At 41.1% G+C, this 24,631-nt stretch overlaps 1 protein-coding gene and 1 long non-coding RNA gene across 2 annotated transcripts in view; both read left to right on the forward strand.

Moving 5' to 3' along the window:
• Positions 1-8,007, forward strand: part of LOC134467650 (zinc finger protein OZF-like) — a 29,912-nt gene extending 21,905 nt beyond the window's left edge. Inside the window, exons 3-4 of the mRNA XM_063221489.1 lie at positions 94-761; positions 7,325-8,007. Coding sequence (XP_063077559.1) covers positions 94-761; positions 7,325-7,916 — 1,260 coding nt within the window. The 3' untranslated portion in view covers positions 7,917-8,007. The remainder of the gene's footprint in view (positions 1-93; positions 762-7,324) is intronic.
• A 2,388-nt stretch (positions 8,008-10,395) lies between these two features.
• On the forward strand, positions 10,396-24,631 carry LOC134467926 (uncharacterized). The gene is made up of 7 exons (XR_010038662.1): positions 10,396-10,664; positions 12,369-12,479; positions 12,571-12,671; positions 12,931-13,041; positions 13,139-13,213; positions 13,900-13,991; positions 23,552-24,631. It is a non-coding gene; the product is annotated as an uncharacterized LOC134467926 (long non-coding RNA).

Here is a 24,631-nt window from a genome sequence, read left to right on the forward strand (position 1 = left end):
CTTTGAAGGAATAGCTATGTAATTGATGAGATACTCTGTGATTCTGAATTTGTGTAACTCATTTGTTTGTAGTTCTTCTTTTTATTTGTTCAGGTGACAGGTCCTACCAGTGTCCACCAGTATGCATTTAAGGCTTATCTCAAGAAGCATCTGAGAAGTCACACTGGGGAAAGTCCTTACCAGTGTAGTACATGTGGAAAAGAATTTGCACAGAAATGTGATCTCAACAAGCATCAGAGAATCCATACCGGAGAAAGGCCTCACCAGTGTAGTACATGTGGGAAAGGATTTGCACAGAAAAGTCATCTTATTAAGCATCAGAGAATCCATACTGGAGAAAGACCTTACCAGTGTAGTACATGTGGAAAAGGATTTGCACGGAAATGTGATCTCAACAAGCATCAGAAAATCCATACTGGCGAAAGGCCTCACCTGTGTAGTATATGTGGAAAGGGCTTTGCACAGAAAGGCGATCTCAACAAGCATCAGAGAATCCATACTGGCGTAAGGCCTCACCAGTGTAGTACATGTGGAAAAGGATTTGCACGGAAATGTAATCTCAACAAGCATCAGAGAATCCATACTGGAGAAAGGCCTCATCTGTGTACTGTATGTGGAAAAGGATTTGCACAGAAAAGTCATCTTATTAAGCATCAGAGAATCCATACTGGACAAAAACCATACCAGTGTAGTATATGTGGAAAGGGCTTTGCACAGAAAGGCGATCTCAACAAGCATCAGAGAATCCATACTGGCGAAAGGCCTCACCTGTGTAGTATATTTGACAAAAGCTTTGCACTCAAACATCATCTCACCAGGCATCAGAGAACTCATACTGGAGAAAACTAATATGAGTGTGCAACTTGTGGCAAGAGTTTCTCATCACAAAGCAATTTAATTTGTCACCAGATATTTCATACAGGAGTAAAGACTCATTACTAGGGCTGAAAAATACACCACACTCACAATTCCGTACACATCACAATTTTTGACACTTCCCATGATTCTTTGGATACTTCCCATGACTTTTTTTTTTTTTTAATGTATTTTTTTAATAATAGTTTATGGCAAGAGTAGCTTACAAGAGGCTACTAATATTTTTTAAAGTTTAAAAACAAATATTAATTTGAGGTTTAGAAGTACCATCACATAATACGTGTTTTTCTTGACTAAAGGGTGGAAAACTTTGTAGGGGCGTTTCTTGATACTGCGTTTCTTGATACTGCCTTCTTGCATCATGATAACATCATTGTGACTGTTTATCACGATTTCTGAATTCGATACAATATTGTTACAGCCCTACATACCACTATGCTACATGTGAGAGACTTTACACAGAAATATACACTCATTACCCAACACCTGAGCACATGTACAGAGGAAAGGTCTTAACAATGTACTACATGTAGAAAAGGATTTCCATTGGAAGGGGATCTGAAGAGGCACCAAAACAATCCACAATGAAGTCGGAGTCAGTAAAATCAAGTTGCCTAGAGTGAGGGAAGCTCCACCGACTTTGAATATAGAAAACAACAACTGGTGGACTGGGTCATGGAAGCTTTTAACAACAAATGACCAATGGACATATTGAAACTAAATGGCCTTCCCAAATTTTGTTTAGTGCTTGACATCATTACATTACATTTAAACATGTTATTTCTTCAATGTAAAATGCAATTGGATTGCTTTTCTGAATTTGTGTTTGTACCCATCTTCGTTACTGAATTACACATTATAACATTTGAATCACTGTAAAATAATCAAATGCATTTTTTGTTGCTCAATTGGTGTTTTTGTATTGTGTTTCCTACATCCAATGCAGCCATCCACACAGACCAAGCTGAGACATTTCACTATTGCTAATACTAATGTGTTTATGCAGTGGAGTGTTGCAATGGCTGTGCTTAAATTGCCCTCACATTGATATTGAAATTGGTGATCGTCACGGCTGATAATGGAGGTCATGAATCCCCTGTACTTTTTTATACTGGTATACCGTGCAACCCTAATTGATTCCATGATTGCTGGTGTTAATTTCGAGAGAATCTACTAGACTAATGCTTAAGCTGGCCTTGCCCCAGGGCAGACTCTTGACATGATGTTTATTTTGTTTTAGTTTGTGTGTTTGTGTGTGTGTGTGTGTGTACTCGTCATGTAGTCTTTATATATATATATATATATATATATATATATATATAAATACTAACCCCTCTTTGCAACTGCACTTGTTCTGTATATCTCCTGTGCACTTTTTATTTGCTTGTGATGTTGGCTTGATTATGTCCTCTTTTGAAAGTCGCTTTGGTTATAAAGCGTCTGCCAAATGCAATATAATGTAATATATAATGTAATGTTAATTCAAATGAAATTTTGCCAGCGCGTTAATATTTAAATGTAAAATGGCCTTGTTACCCGGATTGAAATGTTGATGTAGTAGGGAAAGATTTCACTATGCTAGTCTCATTTCAGGGTGTAACAGCCCTGTCCTAAATTTTAACCAATTTCCCCCAGAAGTTCATGGCAAAATATGAGATCCGGCTTGAACATTCCCTTCCTTTATTATAGGTTCACTTACATCATGGTCTTCCTCTTACTGTTCTCCTTCGGGCTTTGGCATTAAGGGCATTGTATGGCATATGCAGATACATGTACAAAAGAACATACATATACACTGGCTGCTGTTTTTTCTATTGGTGTCTTTCAATTTCTTGTTTTGACAGATGTCTGTTTAGTGTAATGGCTCACTTGGTTAACTCAGGGGGGCAGGATTTGGCTGGTTAGCTTCGCCGATTAGCAAGTCGCCATTTTCACATTTCCGACATCCACTTCGCTCATGAATCATCATGCTGATTGGTGGGTATGCGAGTTTAGTGTTGGGCGCACAGACCTTTACAGGTCATGATGATTAGTCGGTGCGCAACCTTTACAGGTCTGTGGTTGGGCACATCCATGCATCCAATGCCCGTCTTCCATATAACTTTCTGATTAACCGTAAGTCAGACAATAACATGGCACGTAATTGACTGAGTAAACTGTCGGCAGAAACTACTCCATCTTTTAAGCTGAAAAATTCGTTCAATTTTGGCTGAATTCACTAGCTTAGCATTGCCCATTGAAATGACTGGAGGCGGGACTTATTCACTCTCTCCAGTTCTGTAAACTCACATGACCTGCATTTTGCTTTAAGAAAGAAATGGTAACTTTGCACTCACTGGGTGCATCCCAATATGTGACCTTGCCTCCTCCACTTGTGCTTGTCTCCTCGTCCCGCCTCCTGGCCCCTCCTCCGTGGAGAAAACGATAAAGTTTCCCAGCTGTCAGCCTCGCCACAACAACTTTTGAGGGACTGTTTTTCATTCATCATCCCAATTGCAAATGAGAAAAAGACTTTACAATTGAGCTTTTGCAAGATATTGAAATATAATGCTGTTGTCAGTGATGTCATCATGACGAGAAGCAAGTGGAGGAGGCAAGGTCGCATATTAAAACGCACTCACTCTCAAGATCTGGGTCAGACTAGGGTCTCAAATCACGGACTTGTGTCAGTGCGTCTTTAGTGCAGAGTGTTGTGTAAAAATTTGAGGACTAATGGTGCATTCCTAAAGGATGAGAGATGGGATGTTTCTGACCTCCTACTTGCTGAAATGCATTGGAAAGCCTGTTGAAACGGACTGTTCACGTCGTGAGCTGGGGCAAAATCAAAGCAAACCGACTTCGCCCCATTGACTATCGTGATGTCATCACAGCAATGGCAGCGCACAGTGTTAGGAATAGTTTATGTTGCACATTACTCAGCAATCACCATTCTATGGACAAATAAAGTTGATTCGGACAGGTTAACGGTTGCAAAACAGCCTGTTAACTTTTCTAAGGTGTAGTTATATTGACATGGCCTCTTTCAAAGATGAAATGCGGCTACCGGAAAAGAACGCATGGTGTTGTTTACATTGCTGGAATCTTTGAGAAGTGGATATGTAGTTTTTGTCCCTCCATGTTTGTAGTTTGTTTTACTTGCTGGTTGGAACGCTTTCAAGTGGGAGGTAGCTGCCTCCTGGTTGCATATTGGGAAGCTCCTACCGCTGGGGAACGCACCATATGCACTATGCCCTCATTGGAAGTGACGGCTGAGCATGGCATTAGCTCGCCAAAATATGAGTTGGCTACTGTTTACAATGCACAGCGTCTGGTGCTGATGCTTGAACATTGCATTCATTAATATAATTATTTATTTAATGAACTTAACTGATGATTTAGATATTTCATAACTTGTGCAATATGTACTGAAATTTTGTAGTTATCGTAAAAACTCTATATTGTTATTTTGATCACTCATGATCTTTACACTGTCAAATGTATTACTTATTGTGGGAAAGTCATTTTTCTGTGCAACTGTTTGTAGTGTGCGAAACCTAACGGATTCAAGGATTCAAGAATTTATTGTCATTGTCAAAAAGGCAACGAAATTGTGTTTGGGGTACAATATGTAGCAGCAGGTTTCCAAGTAAAGTGCAAAAAGAGGTAAAAGTGACACCAGTGCTTAAGTGCATAATACTCGATACCACCCCCCCCCCCCCCCCATCTCTCTCTCTCTCTCAAACACGCGCGCGCGCACACACACACACACACACAGAAATGTCCAAAGGATAGATGGATAACATTTAAGACAGTAATGTTCCTCAGCAGTCCTGCAAATTCAAAAGTCTAATGGCCTGGTGGTAAACGCTGTTGGCCAGTCTTTTAGTGCGGCTCTGAAGGGACCTGTACCTTCTACCTGAGGGTAGCCGTTGGAACAGATGGTAGGCAGGATGGTGGCTGTCACACAGGATGTTCTGCACTCTCCGTAGACAGCGTTTGGTGTAGATGGTACTAATCTCCGGGAGAGGCATTCCAGTGATTTTCCCTGCTGTTTTCACCACACGCTGGAGTGCCTGCTGATCTGCTTTGGAGGAGCTGGAGAACCACACTAGGAACCCATAGGTCAGAACACTGCTGATGGCACAGTTGTAAAAGTTCACCAGCAGCTTCCTCAGGTAGAAAAGGCGCCGCTGGACCTTCCCAACAACAGAGGCGATGTGAGTGCCCCAGGACAGCTTTGTATTTTACTGTTGTTTAGGTTAATTACCTGCTCTGAACTGCAGTTACTGCTGTTATCTGCTGCTATCTACTACTGCTGTTGCCACTACTTTGCACTGCCTGTGGAAGAAAAATAAAAAAGCAAAAGTGGAAACCTTGAGTAATTTCTAATGCACCAGGGTCACCCTTTCCGTTGGGAAAAAAACGGAACACTGGCAATGCCAACAGGAGGATCACAGGAGTACCACAGCAAACAAAGGTCACACAACAAAGGTTCTTAACACCTTTTTTTTATTCATGAGGTTTATGACTGGGAATTGGAGTATAACACATTTTAGCATTCAGCTCTCTTGACTCCCATTCATTTTTCACTTGCCTGCATTCACAAACTAGGCGGAACTGCAAGCTTATTGGCTACGATGGACACCAATCAGAGTGAGCTTTCTTATCTTTTCTACTTTCTCTGAAAAAGCTAGCTACTATATTGGTGTCCTCTCTGTGAAAAGTGAAGTATTCCTCATCATCAGAGCTGTTACCATTCACTGGATACTGTGAAGACAATGGCTGTGTCTCAAATGCTGCACTTGTGCACTTCGGGCACTGTTTTTCAGTGCCTAGGGCGCTCACACTGAAAATTTCAGTTGAGCCAGTGCACTGAAAGTGCCAGGATGATCCCCTAACAATGGCGGAAAAATGCAGTGCTTGAATGATGGACACTGCGCGCACTAATCGGCGGCCATGTTGACAATGACACAGAGGAAATGTGGCATTCAGTTCAGTAGAAGAGTTTGGTGAACCGTCTCCTAATTCTGTAAGTAATGTTGATGGGACACCAACCTTTTCATGCCAACCAAAGTATTGTATGTGTGATTGTTGTCCTTTGAGGTGAATGACATGGAAATACAACCACCAGACGCTGTGCATTGTAAACAGTAGGCAACTCATATTTTGACGAGCTAATGCCATGCTCAGCCGTCACTTCCAGTGAGGGCACAGTGCACAGTGCACAGTGCTCAAATGTTTCCACAACACTATGCACTAAAGACCTCAGTGCACTGTGTTAATGGTGTGTTAGTGCTCAAACTTTTCCACGACACTATGCACTAAAGACCTCAGTGCACTGTGTTAATTAATGCCTTCACCGGTGTCTCATCACATGTTTGTCATGAAACGAGGGGGGAGAACCATTTTGTGGAATTGGAATCATTGCTCACAATTTGAGTCGTTATCACTCTCTGGGCTCTGAAATGACTCTCCAATTTACACCTTGATAGGATAACCTTTTGTCACAGTATGAGGGGAGTGGTCTACAGCTCCACCTCTAGAGGCCCAAGGATAAAGCTGCTGGCTCCCTACCATCAGTTCAGAATTAAAGAAGACTTGGCTTAAGAATGGGAATCATTACCATCAGGTCAGAATTGCAGGAGACTTGACCTTTATAAAGGCAACCGTCCTGAAGATGAAAAAAGTCTAAGCCCTACAACAGAGGATCTGCACAGACACTCATTACAATACAGTACACAATGAATGTGGATAACATTAAAGAAGAAGACATTTATGATTTTCTCCCAGAACATTTCTCCAGAGACTCCAAAGACAATGCTAACAGCACACCAATGTGCAAAGAACTGTGCTTGTCCCATGAAATTACAGGAGTGGGAAAGTCTCTTGTTGTACAATCCAGAGGCCATGACTGCACTACTACCATCCAACCACCACCTCCATCACAAGAGGGAACATCTGTGAAGGAGATTAAAGAGGAAGACATTTATGATTTTCTTCCGGAGTACAGAACAAAGAAAGAAGAGAATGAAAGTGACACTTCATACTTGGCGGAAGCAGCCCTGGAAATGAAAAAGGAAACAGAGTCTTATCTAAGGGTGGAAAACAATGGAGACATGGTTTCAACAAGTAAGTTTCATAACATGGAACCTATATTTGAACCCTCTTCACATTTAACTATTGAGCTGTATATTTCATTGCAAGTAGGAGAGATATCCATCAGATTATCCATCTACATACTAAATATTTACCTTTTTCAATTTCACTACAAGTACCTGGGAAATTACATAATATAGATTTGAAGGAATAGCTATGTAATTGATGAGATACTCTGTGATTTTGAATTTGTGTAACTCCTTTGTTTGTATTTCTTCTTTTTATTTGTTCAGGTGACAGGTCCTACCAGTGTCCACCAGTATGCATTTAAGGCTTATCTCAAGAAGCATCTGAGAAGTCACACTGGGGAAAGCCCTTATCAGTGTGGTACATGTGGAAAAGAATTTGCACAAAAATGTAATCTCAACAAGCATCAGAGAATCCATACTGGCGTAAGGCCTCACCAGTGTAGTACATGTGGAGAAGGATTTGCACGGAAATGTAATCTCAACAAGCATCAGAGAATCCATACTGGAGAAAGGCCTCATCTGTGTGGTGCATGTGGGAAAGGATTTGTACTGAAAGGTGCTCTCATTAAGCATCAGAGAATCCATACTGGAGAAAGACCTTACCAGTGTACTACATGTGGAAAGGGCTTTGCACGGAAAGATGTGCTCATCACCCATCAAAAAAGCCACACTGGGGAAAAAACATATCAGTGCACTACATGTGGAAAGGGCTTTGCACGGCAATGTGAATTCATCATTCATCAAAGAACCCATACTGGGGTAAAGCCTCACCAGTGTAGTGCTTGTGGAAAAGCATTTGCACATAAATCTGCTCTCAACAGGCACCAGATCACCCATACAGGTGAAAAGCCTTACCATTGTATTACATGTGACAAAAGCTTTGCACTCAAACATCATCTCACCAAGCATCAGAGAACTCATACTGGAGAAAACTAATATGAGTGTGCAAGTTTCTCATCACAAAGCAATTTAATTCGTCACCAGATATTTCATACAGGAAAAAGGCCTCAAAATACACCACACTCACAATTCCGTACACATCACAATTTTTGACACTTCCCATGATTCTTTGGATACTTCTCATCAATTTGAAAAAAAAAAAAAATAATCGTTTATGGCAAGAATAGCTTACAAGAGGCTACTAATATTTTAAGTTTAAAAATAATAATGATATTGATTTGAAGTTTGGAAGCACTATCACATCATATGTGGTTTCTTGACTAAAGGTTGGAAAAACTTTGTAGGGGCGTTTCCTGATACTGCCTTCTTGCATCATGATAACATCATTGTGACTGTTTATCACGATTTCTAAATTCGATATTGTTACAGCCCTACATACCACTATGCTACATGTGAGAGACTTTACACAGAAATAAACACTCATTACCCAACACCTGAGCACATGTACAGAGGAAAGGCCTTATCAATGTACTACATGTAGAAAATGATTTTCATTGGAAGGAGATCTGAAGAGGCACCAAAAAAATCCACAATGAACTCGAAGTAAGTAAAATCAAGTTGCCTAGAGTGGGGGAAGCTCCATCGACTTTTGAATATAGAAAACAACAACTGGTGGACTGGGGCATGGAAGCTTTTAACAACAAATGACCCAATGAACATATTGTATATGAAAATAAATGGTGTTCCCAAATTGTGTTTAGTGCTTGACACGATTACATTACATTTCAACTATTATTTCTTACTTATTTACATGATTGCATTACATTTCAACATGTAGCAATTGGATTGCTTTTCTGAATTTATATTTGTAACCATCTTCATTACTGAATTACACATTATAACATTTGAATCACTGTAAAATAATCAAATGCATTTTTTGTTGCTCAATTGGTGTTTTTGTATTGTGTTTCCTACATCCAATGCAGCCATCCACACAGACCAAGCTGAGACATTTCACTATTGTTCACTCATTGATGCCTGATGTTGCGTTGCGCAACATTGGCCTGGCGCCTGGAGCTGCGTTACGCAACATTCAGGCTCATGAGATTTGAGACAACTTTATTAATAATCTCTGTTTGAGATGAATGAACACATTCTAATGAAAGATGGGGGTCTTAGCGATTAAATGCTACTTACTGCCTATTTTTACGTGCTTCAGAAGCGAAGATATTTAGGTTTTTATACGCTGAGGGCAGCTTTTCTTAAAAAGGGCTCAGGCATTCAGCACCCTTTTTTGCAGGTGCCTTAGGCGTCAATGGGTTAATACTAATGTGTTTATGCAGTGGAGTGTTGCACTGACTGTGCTTAAATTCACTCACATTTACATTGAAATTGATGATCGTCACTGCTGATAATGGAGGTCATGAATCCCCAGTTATGTCTGGATAGTTGAGAACTCTACCTCTTATTCATGGAATTGCAGATACCATTTTGTTATGGAAATGTCTCAATGCTTTGGAAAGCTACTGTAGTATACGTCAGGTAAATTACCAAAATAATATATTATGAACTATAGTCTTAATAAAGCTCAAGGTGGAAAGGCTGGAAGTATGCTACTAATGTGGTGGTGGGAGGAGTAGTATTATTATAATGAAGGTAAAGCACGTTACAGACAGTGTTATCTTTGTAAGGGTTGATTCCATGATTGCTGGTGTTAATTCAAATGAAATGTTGCCAGCTGTTAATATTTAAATGTCAAATAGCCTTGTTATCCAGATTGAAATGTTGATGTAATAGGCAAGAAGTTTACTACGCCAGTCTCATTTGAGGGTGTAACAGACCTGTCATAAATTTTAACCAATTTCCCCCACAAGTTCAGGGCAAAATATGAGATCCGGCTTTAACATTCCCTTCCTTTATTATAGGTTCACTTACATCATGATCTTTTTCTTACTGTTCTTGTTCAGGCTTTGACATTAAGGGCATTGCATGGCATATGCAGATACATATAGGGGTGCACCGATACCACTTTTTTGAAAACCGATACAAGTACGAGTACATTAATGTGTGTGTACTTGCCGATACCGAGTACTGATACCGATACCTTTTACCACCAAAAACAATGAAAATAAATGCATGGCCTTGTTTTTGTTTTTTTATTGTCCATTTCCATGTAGATTTAAATGTTTGTTAATGCATGAGCTGGCACTTTTTTTCCATGCTGCTTTCCACAGAACATGACTAGATTTTGCATTGTTTTGTGTAATAGCAGTATCAGTCCCCCCAGGAAATCGCGATGTTGCGATCGCGACGTTTTTCGCAACTTCAATGAATTCCCGCGAATTCTGCGCGAGAGCGCAACTTTATCCAATCACCGCGATTTCCCGCAACTTTGAACACTTTTCTCTTCCTTGCGCAATTGACTGTATTGATTGACAGCTGAGACCTCCGTTCTACAGGCGACGTGGTGTTTTATAGATAACACACTCTAAAAAGAGCTGGGTTATTACTTTGACTAAACCCCTGGGTCAATTGCTTTTCTATGAAAAATGGGTTAAATATAACCCATATTGGGTCATTTTCCGTACCCATTACCTGGGTTATTCGCTAGACCCACATCAGCACCCAGGCCCTGGGTCATTTCAACCCTGTAATCTAAGTTATCTTGTCAAGATATTTGAATTTTGAATTTTACCGCCCGGTCGCCATTGCCAAAACGGCTACCAGTAGACTACCAACGTCCAGAAGAAAGGACACCGGATGGCATGTGAAAGCATTGTTTCGGTAAGTGTGCGCCTTTTATTACATATAAACTTGCCATATTGCTTTTCGCGGTGTAAATATGCGTCAGCCGTGAGTTCCTGTTTGTGGCGAGTATATTAAGGCACATTTCATAGAAAGCTATACCCATTTCGAATAGGAGGAAACGGTAACTAATCTTTTAAGGGCAAGGAGCAAATGAATAAGCACTTTGTCATAACTGCAGCGGTTTGCTATCCTGTGGTGGATTTGGGAATATATTTGCTACATTTCATTGGAAAGTAGTATGTTCGTCCAGCCTTCGTCCAGGTTCTGTCAGTTAGCTAATAACCAAGACACTACGGTAAGTCATAATGTTAGCCCTTCTGGGATTCATTTGGTTGCTATTTCGCATAGCTTATAACGGCTGGTTGGCTGTCAGTGGTTGGGCAGATTCTTTTTAGGTAGAGGGCTAAGTGTGTCTACTCAACGATAAATTGAGGTTCAGTACACAGTGAGGCGATATACTTTCTATACGGGCTGTGATACTACTAGCCTAATGCAGGACGCAACTGACACAAATCTGAGAAATTAGCTAACTATATCTAGCCGCTACCTGGCTCCACTCAACCTAGAATTCAGTTCATAACGACAGCATTTTCGTTTGGGGTCCGCAAGCTGGCATCTGGAGACTGTCTTCGGTTTCCACAAGTGTCATGTTAGTTCTACATACTGTAGGGGAGTCGACGGGCTTTCTTCTTTTTCTGTGTCAACTAGAACTAGTTTTATGACGGTAGGGACACATACACGCGAATTTGCGAACTTTGCCATTCATTCCTATGAGAGAGGCGAAGGCAAGCGATGGCGAGGCGAAGGCAAGCGACAGCAAGCGAACAGGAGCGAAGCGAAGCGAAATTATTAAAGAAAGTTTAATGTTATGCAAATGAGGAGCGAATTCGCCTGCCACGGCCCAATCAAATCAACAACATAACTGTTCCATTCCATTTGATTCGCCGCGACGACCTGATGACGGTTGAATTTCGCCTCTCTTCGCTTCGCCTTGCTTCGCCTCCTATGTGTCCCTACCGTGAGAGCAAGTGCTTGTGTTGTGTGACTTCTCCAGACTCCTGCGATGTTCTTCCGAGCTCAGCTCACTGCGACTTGCACCTTTCAAGTCCGAACTCTGATAAAGGCAGAGGGAGGGATAGCTCGCGCATGAAATATTACCGGTATGTTGTTAGTTGTGGTAGCTCTACCACAGATTCTGTAAGAGACTTATAAGGGCTGTGGCTCTACTACGTAGCTGTTTGATAAATGCGGATGAAGGCTACGCGTGGAAAACGTGTTTACATTCACCAGTCGTTGTGTTCCAAAATTACGGAGGGAATAGTTATCCAATTTCTTTCATTCACGAGCAGGGATGTGTTGCTTTGTTGACGCTACAGGGAAGTTTCCTGGTTTAAAGAAAGTTGTGGCTATAGGCAACAGCTACTTCAACAAGCTTTGCATGAAATCGTGCGTGTGTAACTTAGTTCTAGTGTGAGTGTGTGATATTGTACTCTGCAGTATTTACGAAGAGACTGGTTGGTTTATATTTTTGTTTATGTAAATGAAAAATGTAAAGTTGTGTGTAGTAGTGAGACAAAAGCCTTTCATACATTTATTTAAGGTTGTCTGTTGTCTGTTTGAAGGTGTGTCTGCAAAGCTCTGAAACGTTTTGTCTTTTTTGTCTCTTCTGCTCTGGATAAGGTGGACTTCTCTCCTCTGACCTGTTACCAAGACAGCTGGGTGTGTAGGAAACTGGAACTAAGTCACTGAAGAAGTAAACCGATGAAAACCGATTTGGATTGTCTGAGAGATGTAAGTCAGTGAGTTCAGGATAAATGTGTATCAACTGTATTGTAGGCTTATTACTTGAACAATAAAATCACAACAACTGCTTATTTTTCAGCTGTAGGACACAAGTAAGAGGAGAAGAATGCTGCTCAGCTGGGTCGGCGTCGGCCACACTACTTATTCAAGAAGCCCTTGGATATCATCGGCATGTATGAAGTAAGTTTTTAATGTCATGCACAACAGCAGGCGTGAATGCGCTCGCGCGCGCGCACGCACACACACACACACACACACACACAAACAATGAGAGCTGGCCTGATATTGTTCTTTGATGCTGTGAATGTGTATGGAATGACTACTGTCTGGTGTCACTTCAGACAATTTTGCTACGGTTTACTGTATGTTCTGTCTATCTGTCTGCCAAACTCTCTAACTTGTTGTCTGTCTTTTTGTCTTCCTCTTTGGGCACCGGCAGGCACAGTCATTCCGGTAGTCCGTTCCTCGATGGACGTGATGACCTGGCACCAAAACCGCTTAAAGTGTATGGAGCTGTGTCTGCATCGAGGAAAGAACGCGGCACTGAAATGTGAGTGTATGATCCAAGAATTGTAAACATGTGTACCAGTTGTACTATATATTTCAAAGTAAAATCCCAATTACTCATAGTTCTTTTTCTGCTGTAGGACAAGAGGACTACTGCTCTACTGGGTCTGTGACACTACTTATCCGAGGAGTCCTCAAACATCAGGATGTAGGAAGTAAGATCTTTTTATGTCATGCATAACAGCCCATGCGTGCACACACACACACACCACACATATGCTCATACACACATGCACACACACACACACACACGTACAAAACATGCGCATGCACAGCCCCACTCTACACCACACACAGATAAACACACACAACCTTAAAGGGACACTGTGTGAGATTTTTAGTTGTTTATTTCCAGAATTCATGCTGCCCATTCACTTATGTTACCTTTTTCATTAATGCTTACCACCACCATCAAATTCTAAGCATTCATTATGACTTGAAAAATTGCACTTTTCATACATGAAAAGGGGGATCTTCTCCATGGTCCGCCATTTTGAATTTCCAAAAATAGCCATTTTTAGCTGCAAAAATGACTACTTGGACCATGCTAGAAAATATTTGTTTATTACTTAGTAAACTTTCATGCAAAGATCAAATTTGGCAATAGGCAGCCCAGTTTCAACGAGCAGCATAGTTGAAGTACCTTTTTTGACCATTTCCTGCACAGTGTCCCTTTAAAGGAAAATCCCTACTAGTTTCAACATCCAATTACATTGTTCTCACTACCACTGGCTTGTCAGGACCCAACAACGCAGTTCAGGATAAATGTGTATGTCAGCTGTATTGTAGGCCTATTACTTTAACAATAAAATCACAATAACTGCTTATTTTTTGGCTGTAGGACACAAGTAAAAGGAGAAGAATGCTGTTCAGCTGGGTCGGCGGCCACACTACTTATTCAAGAAGCTCTTGGATATCATCGGCATGTATGAAGTAAGTTTTTTATATCAATGCACAACAGCAGGCGTTAATGCACACACACACTCACACACACACACACAATGAGGCCTGATATTGTTCTTTGGTTCTGTGAATGTGTATGGAATGCCTACTGTTTTGTGCCACTTAATCCATTGATGCCTGATGTTGCGTTGCGCAACATTGGCCCTGGCGCCTGGAGCGTCATCACGCAACATTCAGGCTCATGAGATTTGAGACAACTTTATTAAAAATCTCTGTATGTTTGAGATGAATGAAAACATTCTAATGAAAGATGAGGGTCTTAGCGTTTAAATGCAACTTAGTGCATATTTTTTATGTGCCTCAGAAGCTGAGGTATTCAGGTTTTTATAGGCTGAGGGCAGCTTTTCTTAAAAATGGCTCAGGCATTCAGCACCCTTTTTTGCAGGTGCCTTAGGCGTCAATGGGTTAAGACAATTTTGCTACGGTTTATGTATGTTCTGTCTATTTGTTTGCCAAACTCTCAAACTTGTTGTCTTTCTTTTTGTCTTCCTCTTTGGGCACCGGTAGGCACAGTCATTCCGGTGCAGTCAAGTCAGAAATAACATTTTATATACCTGTGTGTGTGTGTGTGTGTGTGTGTGTGTGTATGTATATATATATATATACACAGTATATCACGAAAGTGAATACACCCCTCACCGTTTTGCAGATTTTTTAGTATATCTTTTCATAGGAAAGCATTACAGAAATTTAACTTTGACACAATGATTAGTGACCTTTTAACAACATATTTAACCGCTTAAATTTCTTGTTCACTCAGAAAAAAACAAAATACAGCCATTAATGTTTGAACATGTACTCACAAAAGTGAGTACACCCCAGATTAAAATCCGGTAGAGAAGGGGCTATGTTGGCTCGAATCGTCTCGAAATGAAACGAAATGAAAAGGGATGACAAGGGAGGTCATCAGTGTGCGTTTCAACCTTTCTTTGCATTGAACTTTTAAATTTTGAGTCTGCATCTGGCTTAAATAGATTGGTGTGAGATTTGAATGCAATCCTATGGAGAATATCATGATCTGCTTCAGTAGTCACAGTGCATGTTGACATGCATGTTTCTTTTAGGTGTATTTCAGATTGCCAATGTTGACAGCATTCATGCATCCCCAAACCATGTCAGTCCCACTACCGTGCTTGGCTATTGAGATGATACACCTTTTTTGTAAAACTCACTTGTTTACCACCACACATGCTTGACACCATCGAAAGCAAATTTGTTTATCTTGGTCTCTTCAGATCACATGACATGGTTCCAGTGATCCATATCCTTGGTCTGTTCATCTCTCTTGAGACCAAGATAAACAAAACGAATGCTGTCAACATTGGCAATCTGAAATACACCTAAAAGAAACATGCATGTCAACATGCACTGTGACTACTGAAGCAGATCATGATATTCTCCATAGGATTGCATTCAAATCTCACACCAATCTATTTAAGCCAGATGCAGACTCAAAATTTAAAAGTTCAATGCAAAGAAAGGTTGAAACGCACACTGATGACCTCCCTTGTCATCCCTTTTCATTTCGTTTCATTTAGAGACGATTTGAGCCAACATAGCCCCTTCTCTACCGGATTTTAATCTGGGGTGTACTCACTTTTGTGAGTACATGTTCAAACATTACTTGCTGTATTTTGTTTTTTTCTGAGTGAACAAGAAATTTAAGCGGTTAAATATGTTGTTAAAAGGTGTAACGCCGCATTATGTAATAACGGTGCAATATGTAATAATGTAACAAATTATTACATAATGCGGTGACAATCGCCGCATTGTGTAATAATTTACGCATTTCGTAATAAATTTCTTGAACGCATTTCGTAATAACTTTTTTCTCATCTTGTAATAAATTATTACAAAATGCGAAATTTATTACGGAATGCGGCCGCAACTTTTTTTTTTTGATGGAAATGTAATAACATGGTGCATTATGTAATAAACTATATGGATATGTATTTTCTGCACTTGGATTCACTAGGCACAACACACACATAGTCTCAGTGACATGGTAGTCACTGCCCTCTCTCTCTCTCATTCTTCTCAGTTCTCAAACTGCTCGAGAGTCGCGAATGATGCGGTTAAACCCGTTAAGAAATCATTTCACAACGTGTTGCGTGCAACGAGGCCAGCGAATGTCTCGCACTTTCTGCTACATTACACCAATTTACAGCGACATTAAATATGTGGCGCGAGAGAGAGAGAGAGAGAGAGAGAGAGAGAGAGAGAGAGAGAGAGAGAGTGTATGTGTATGTGTGTGTGTGTGTGTGTGTGTGTGTGTGTGTGTGTGTGTGTGTGCGCGCGCGCACGGAGACAAACCTGGCCCATATTGATCTTAAGCCCCATCTTGGCTCTTTGGAAATATTCTTACCATTACAAAGGCTATTTTAATATTTTCCCCCAAACAACATGAATCAAACCCCAGGAAAAGACCAACCATTATAAGTGACTCGTGGGGAGCTGTCCATGCTGGTGGTGCTTAATTTTTCCCGATATTTGCCCGTGGAGTAGTGAGTCTTTCATGTCTGCCTACATGACCTTGCGCGCCAGGGTCTGACCATGGTGCTTTTTGCTTTTTAGCACCCGAGAAAAATGCCACTCTTGTTAAAAATTACATAGGTATGCTTACGTCCTATTCAATTCAATTTCAGTCCACTGTTCAGTAGGCCTATTAGGCTGCAATCAAATTCAATAGCCTATGCTCATCCACATGCACGCGGAAAACAACAACCCAAGCGGCGGGACTAATTCGATTATATTCCTTCCAAAAATGTCCGAACGTCACAAAAATCAGTTATTTGCATTGTCCGTAATTATACCAAACAAAAAGGTATCAATAGAAGAAATCAAGTCTTCAGTTTCGATAATCCACGTTAGAAATCCTCAACAACAGCAAGCCATTCCTTCTCTGCTATGAGGCAGGCAACGGAACAAGTGCAGACAGTAGGCTATATGACCACGTTGATGCTGCACGGCTTGAAAGGATTCTGTCTAAATTAAATATCTTGGATAGCCTATATAGACCTAGGCCTAACTAGATTTGTTGCAATACAGATTCATTTTCTATAGCCAGAAGTGTTCCGTTGGACTGACGAAACCGAACACGATCAAGTTTGCAACTTCTTTCCCTCATGCGCTGTCCGTCAGCACCACCTGTCATTGGACGTCCGATTAGCTTTCATTACGTGCTGAGGGAAAAACTCTCGCCATTAGGCCTATGTGCTGTTGCACTGTTGTGAGGGATATCACCAAATAATTTAGATAAAAGTCAGAACATTATTTTGGCAATGAAAGGCACACAGGTGGCTAAAAGCTCAAGCAGTCTTCAGTCTGTTCATTTAAGTTTGTTGGGTGCTCTTGGATATCGGGTATCAGTTCATGTAGAGAGAAGAGTTCACCCAGGCACTCCAAAATAAGGTGTCCAAACGGGAAGTTACATTAAAAAGCCTTAAATGGTACTGGGCTGGGGTTACATTAAAAAGCCGACATGTTTCGACCTCACCAGGTCTTCATCAGGGCTACGTTCACCATTGAAAAGAAAGGCCTCCCTTAAATAGTGACATCACCACATGTGACCCATTACGCACTACACACATTTGCGCACACCAGAGAAAACAAAGATTAAAAAATAGCCTGGGGTAATAAGTGATGCCACAGAAAAAAATGACCAGAAGTACAAATAAGCATCACAAAAAACAAGTAAAATCAATATCCTCATTTAGACCAGGATAGCGCATGGCATCCAGTTGGTGTATCCAAAAAGTCTCCCTCTGATTAAGTATTTTTAGCCTGTCCCCACCCCTCGGAAGAGGTTTGATATGTTCGACGCCCTGTATGCGCAGCAGAGAATCATTTTTCCCATTGTATTCATTGATATGTTTCGCCATGGGATAGTCAAAATTGTCCACTCTGATAGCATATTTATGTTCTGCTAGCCTATCTCGCATGCGCCTTTTTGTGCGTCCGATATAAAAGAACCCTTCAGCGCAAGGACAAGTTAGGCGGTATATGACAAATGTAGAATTGCAATTAATGAAATCTCTCTGTCCATATTCTCTCGTGGTTTTAGTATCCACAAAAGATTTGGCTCGTGTAACATTTGGGCAGTGGGTGCAGTTCATACATCTATGAACTGTCGTAACAAATAAAGGACGGGACTGCTGGTGGCGATGATGTTTCTTTTTGGTCAATAACCTGTTGCGTTGTAGGGAGCGCGCTTCACTGTATGCGTTTTGGATGGCTTCCTTGGAATATTCATTAACTAATATTAACTTTCTGGATTTGACGATATATAAAGACGCGGAGGGACAGCTGCACACCACCTTATTCAGAAAGGCGACCTCTCGGAACACCATTCTGAGAGCGGATTCATTCCATCCCCCGCATCTCATTAGAAATATTCCACACGGCCAATTCCAGAGATTAAGGCGTATCTGTGATTTCGAAAATGATTTTCACGAGCAGGCCGAGCTGATGGAGAAAAGATTCAGTGATAGAGCCTATCACCCTGAAGCCATCCAAAACGCATACAGTGAAGCGCGCTCCCTACAACGCAACACGTTATTGACCAAAAAGAAACATCATCGCCACCAGCAGTCCCGTCCTTTTTTGTTACGACATATAGTAGGCTACACAAGCGACGCGGATCAGGCAAATTATTAAGAACAATTGGTCCATTATTGAAAGTGATGCGCAACTACGTGAGGTGTTCCCAGAACCACCCATGGTGTCTTTAAAGAGTGCACCCATCCTAGGAGATAAATTAATGCGCTCTCACCTACAGGTGAAAAAGAGAGAAACCTGGCTGCGTAAACCCATTGGCACCTATAGATGTATGAAGTGCCCTCACTGCCCAAATGTTTCACAAGCCAAATCTTTTGTGGATACTAAAACCACGAGAGAATACGGACAGAGAGATGTCATTAATTGCAATTCAACATTTGTCATATACCGCCTAACTTGTCCTTGCGCTGAAGGGTTCTTTTATATCGGACGCACAAAAAGGCGCATGCGAGATAGGCTAGCAGAACATAAATATGCTATCAGAGTGGGCAATTTTGACTATCCCATGGCGAAACATTTCAATGAATACCATGGTAAAAATGATTCTCTGCTGCGCATACAGGGCGTCGAACATATCAAACCTCTTCCGAGGGGTGGGGACAGGCTAAAAAGACTAAAGCTGGGCTTACACTGTGCGACTTTTGCCCCGATTTTGCCCCGATTTGGCACTCGCACGACTTTTTGAGAGTCGGGCCGATTTCTTGCTCAATCGCAGGTCAATCGAGAGTCTTGCATCGTGCAGTGTACATGGGGTAACGACAAGCGATTTCGCCTCACGATCGTGCAATCGCAGGGTCGCAAGAAAATCAAAACGGTTTGAAATTCTGGTCGTGGCTCGTGCGTAAATTGCACAGTTAAAGCAGTGCTACGACCCGATTTGACACTTCACATGCACAAATTAATGGGGCCGTGCGATTCGCTGTTGAGCGCGACCTCATCTCCACTTCAGGTGCGCATGTTCCCTCCTCTGCAGACTAGGGAAACATGCCTGTCTCGTCGTGCGGTGGAAGCATTTCGCTCGCATCCGACTGTCGGCTCGTGTAGTGTGAGGACGTGAGTCGTGAGTTGTGAACTTTTAAACAGTGAAATTCCATCCTGCAGTGTGAGCAGAAGCTGAAGACCCACGAGTGAAAATATCGCACAGTGTATGCCCGGCTTTAATCAGAGGGAGACTTTTTGGATACACCAACTGGATGCCATGCGCTATCCTGGTCTAAATGAGGATATTGATTTTACTTGTTTTTTTTGTGATGCTTATTTGTACTTCTGGTCATTTTTTTCTGTGGCATCACTTATTACCCCAGGCTATTTTTTAATCTTTGTTTTCTCTGGTGTGCGCAAATGTGTGTAGTGCGTAATGGGTCACATGTGGTGATGTCACTATTTAAGGGAGGCCTTTCTTTTCAATGGTGAACGTAGCCCTGATGAAGACCTGGTGAGGTCGAAACATGTCGGCTTTTTAATGTAACCCCAGCCCAGTACCATTTAAGGCTTTTTAATGTAACTTCCCGTTTGGACACCTTATTTTGGAGTGCCTGGGTGAACTCTTCTCTCTACATGAACTGATACCCGATATCCAAGAGCACCCAACAAACTTAAATGAACAGACTGAAGACTGCTTGAGCTTCCAGCCACCTGTGTGCCTTTCATTGCCAAAATAATGTTCTGACTTTTATCTAAATTATTTGGTGATATCCCTCACAACAGTGCAACAGCACATAGGCCTAATGGCGAGAGTTTTTCCCTCAGCACGTAATGAAAGCTAATCGGACGTCCAATGACAGGTGGTGCTGACGGACAGCGCATGAGGGAAAGAAGTTGCAAACTTGATCGTGTTCGGTTTCGTCAGTCCAATGGAACACTTCTGGCTATAGAAAATGAATCTGTATTGCAACAAATCTAGTTAGGCCTAGGTCTATATAGGCTATCCAAGATATTTAATTTAGACAGAATCCTTCAAGCCGTGCAGCATCAACGTGGTCATATAGCCTACTGTCTGCACTTGTTCCGTTGCCTGCCTCATAGCAGAGAAGGAATGGCTTGCTGTTGTTGAGGATTTCTAACGTGGATTATCGAAACTGAAGACTTGATTTCTTCTATTGATACCTTTTTGTTTGGTATAATTACGGACAATGCAAATAACTGATTTCTGTAACGTTCGGACATTTTTGGAAGGAATATAATCGAATTAGTCCCGCCGCTTGGGTTATTGTTTTTCGCGTGCATGTGGATGAGCATAGGCTATTGAATTTGATTGCAGCCTAATAGGCCTACTGAACAGTGGATTGCAATTGAATTGAATAGGACGTAAGCATACCTATGTATTTTTTTTAACAAGAGTGGCATTTTTCTCGGGTGCTTCAAAGCAAAAAGCACCATGGTCAGACCCTGGCGCGCAAGGTCATGTAGGCAGACATAAAAGACTCCCTACTCCACGGGCAAATATCGGGAAAAATTAAGCACCACCAGCATGGACAGCTCCCCACGAGTCACTTATAATGGTTGGTCTTTTCCTGGGGTTTGATTCATGTTGTTTGGGGGAAAATATTAAAATAGCCTTTGTAATGGTAAGAATATTTCCAAAGAGCCAAGATGGGGCTTAAGATCAATATGGGCCAGGTTTGTCTCCGTGCGCGCGCACACACACACACACACACACACACACACACTCTCTCTCTCTCTCTCTCTCGCGCCACATATTTAATGTCGCTGTAAATTGGTGTAATGTAGCAGAAAGTGCGAGACATTCGCTGGCCTCGTTGCACGCAACACGTTGTGAAATGATTTCTTAACGGTTTTAACCGCATCATTCGCGACTCTCGAGCAGTTTGATAACTGAGAAGAATGAGAGAGAGAGAGGGCAGTGACTACCATGTCACTGAGACTATGTGTGTGTGTTGTGCCTAGTGAATCCAAGTGCAGAAAATACATATCCATATAGTTTATTACATAATGCACCATGTTATTACATTTCCATCAAAAAAAAAGTTGCGGCCGCATTCCGTAATAAATTTCGCATTTTGTAATAATTTATTACAAGATGAGAAAAAAGTTATTACGAAATGCGTTCAAGAAATTTATTACGAAATGCGTAAATTATTACACAATGCGGCGATTGTCACCGCATTATGTAATAATTTGTTACATTATTACATATTGCACCGTTATTACATAATGCGGCGTTACAAAGGTCACTAATCATTGTGTCAAAGTGAAATTTCTGTAATGCTTTCCTATGAAAAGATATACTCAAAAATCTGCAAAACTGTGAGGGGTGTATTCACTTTCATGATATACTTTGTGTATATATATATATATATATCAGAGGTCGCGTTAACCGACAAATGTCCGTCATTGACGGATTTTTTTGAAGGATGACGGAAAATTCTGAAGCCTGTCCGTCATTTTGACGGATCAATATTCAGGGTGATGATAAATAAATCACAAGTTTAAATAGGCCTACGCCTCTATCGAATAGAGCAAATATGCATTTCAATTAGGCATAGTTATCAGCGCAGATAATTTCATGCTACTATCGTTTGCCTTTCTCCCTCTCTCCTGCTTGTCATACCATGCGCCGCAGCTGGGCTGTGCGGCTGGCTGCAGCAGAGCGCGCGCCTCTGCGCTTGCTCAAAATAATGAATTAAAATAACTAAGACGTTGCCACCATACACGTGTGACTTCGACTTTAAGATTCAGAACTATTTGTAGACCTAGGCCTATTACATTTACCGACTATCTGATTTTCTGCCAATGACGAAGTTGTCCCTCTATCGCCCTTCATAGAAGCATTCGTTCATAACTCCTCGCTTGAAACATAAACAAATATGCGAATAGCACGTTTGCTAGCCAGAACCTTCACTCAAAGGCAACGCAGGTCTAAAACGGCTTCAGAACATTAACTAATAAAAACGACGGATATTCGAGAACCAAAATATTACCAGGCAACGCAACTTACAACTTGGCAAAAGTTGCCAGAAACGGCTAACCTTCTCTCATTTCGATAGCTGGTTCACCCATTATAGGCGATATATTTTTTATTCAGACAACTTTACCGCGCTCCCAGAGGCAACATACAGTATAAGTCGATGGGGCTACGGCTCCCTTTACCGTCGCTGACATTTTTCAACAAAGTTTTGTGAAATCTGGTCGTCTTCCTGTTGTAGGCTTCAGTGCCTTTATGGCTACTGTCTGGGCTACACCTTTCTGCTTCAAGACGGCTTTCCTTTCCATTGTGCATGTGAAGTCCAACGCGAATATTATTTAACACTGCGCTGTTGTATTACAATCGGTGCATTAATCAGAGCAAATCGAGTGACTGACAGCTGTTGGATAAAGCCCTGCACGCGTCTTTTAAAAAAGTGCTTGTTGTGACCATAGTGCTGAACACTGAATCAGACGCGCGCCATGAGAGATATCTGCAGTTTTTTAAACAGTGCAATGAGGGAGACAGAGAGAGAAAGTGGACAGCAAAATTAACTCCATCCTCGAAGTCGGAGAATGAATGTCGAGTGAAAGGGGGTGTATTCACAGCGGTTTACTCTCAATTGGCCGCAATTGCGCATGTGTTGTTCTCGGTGCGGGGTCGCGACCCCCCACATTGAGAAACTAGGTGGCGAATTTAAAAAATAGGCGATGACGGATTTTTTTCGACCCTGTCCGTCAAAATGACGGACTGTGAAAAAGTCTAGCGCAACCTCTGATATATACTATATATATACTATATATATATATATATATATATATATATATATTACATTACATTATTACATTACATTGCATTTGGCAGACGCTTTAACCAAAGTGACTTTCAAAAGAGGACATAATCAAGCCAACATCACAAGCAAATACAAAGTGTACAGGAGATATACAGAACAATATAATTTACCTAAACCATATTTATGATGACTGAGATGGAAAAGCCATGTCTTGGCCTAATCATTTACACTTTTCTTTTGTTTTGCTTTTTCAAGACTTGTGGTGAGATGCCAAGAGCTGCCATGAGGGATATGCAACCTGCAGCTTCACCGTGCTTTTGGGAGATCATCTACTACATGAACCTTAATATCTACAAGCCAGCTACTTTAAATCCTTGAAAGGGTACTGATGTCAATCAAACCAGATCACGAGACAAGGTCCTGAGGTACAAACTGTCAATCTAATTGCGACATCCCTGTCAGTTCTTTTGGACTTGATACATGCTGTGTTTGAAATGTATTATTCGGATAACCACCCATCAGGGAATACCTTGTCTGTTAATGACAGATAGACCTGCCATGGACATGCAGTGCACACTTTGATGTTTTTTTATTTTAATGTTTTCTATGTTTTTTCAATGTTTTTTATTTATGTTCTGTTATATGCTGGTTATGTAAGTACTGTATGGAATGTAGTGACTGTAGAGACCAAGACAAATTTCAACCTGGGGACAATTAAGTTCACTCCACTCTGTTAGCGCAGTTATGGATGCACTGTAAAGTTTGTAATTAACAAAAAGTACGGTGAGAAGCCTGTTTGTGCAGATGGACCTGCTGGCGGGTCTATTTACTCATAGCTAAAAAGCAACATATTCTCTGTGCAAAGCACATGGGCTCTTCGCAAAGGGGTTAAACATTTTAATGTGCTGTTTTACAGTGTGCTATACAAAAGGTAAGGTGAAACTAAATTTTTGAATTTCTATAATTGTACAGTGTCACTGAAATCAAATGGTACATTGGTAAAACAGAACCATTTCCTTATAACCCCTTTTAGCAGAGCCTATGTTTTAACTTTACTGTCACCAATATTGTAATGACTGAGTTTTAACCTGTTACTTAAGGCTCTTGGTAATGTCGTAGCAATGTTGCTGTGATGTAGTTGAGTCTTTTCGGTCATGAGTGATCAGTCTTGCTGATAACCCATCTTTGCAAAGAGGCTACAAAGATGCATGTAAATTCAATTAAGGTTTTATTGCTTCAATGCTATGATGTGTTAATGCTACACTGCTGTGATTTGCATCTTTATAGTATACTTTTATGAAATGTATTGTTAATTATCTACATTGTTCAGCAATA

This window comes from Engraulis encrasicolus, chromosome 17 (genome assembly GCF_034702125.1).
Source record: "Engraulis encrasicolus isolate BLACKSEA-1 chromosome 17, IST_EnEncr_1.0, whole genome shotgun sequence".
NCBI classification, from domain to species: Eukaryota; Metazoa; Chordata; class Actinopteri; order Clupeiformes; family Engraulidae; genus Engraulis; species Engraulis encrasicolus.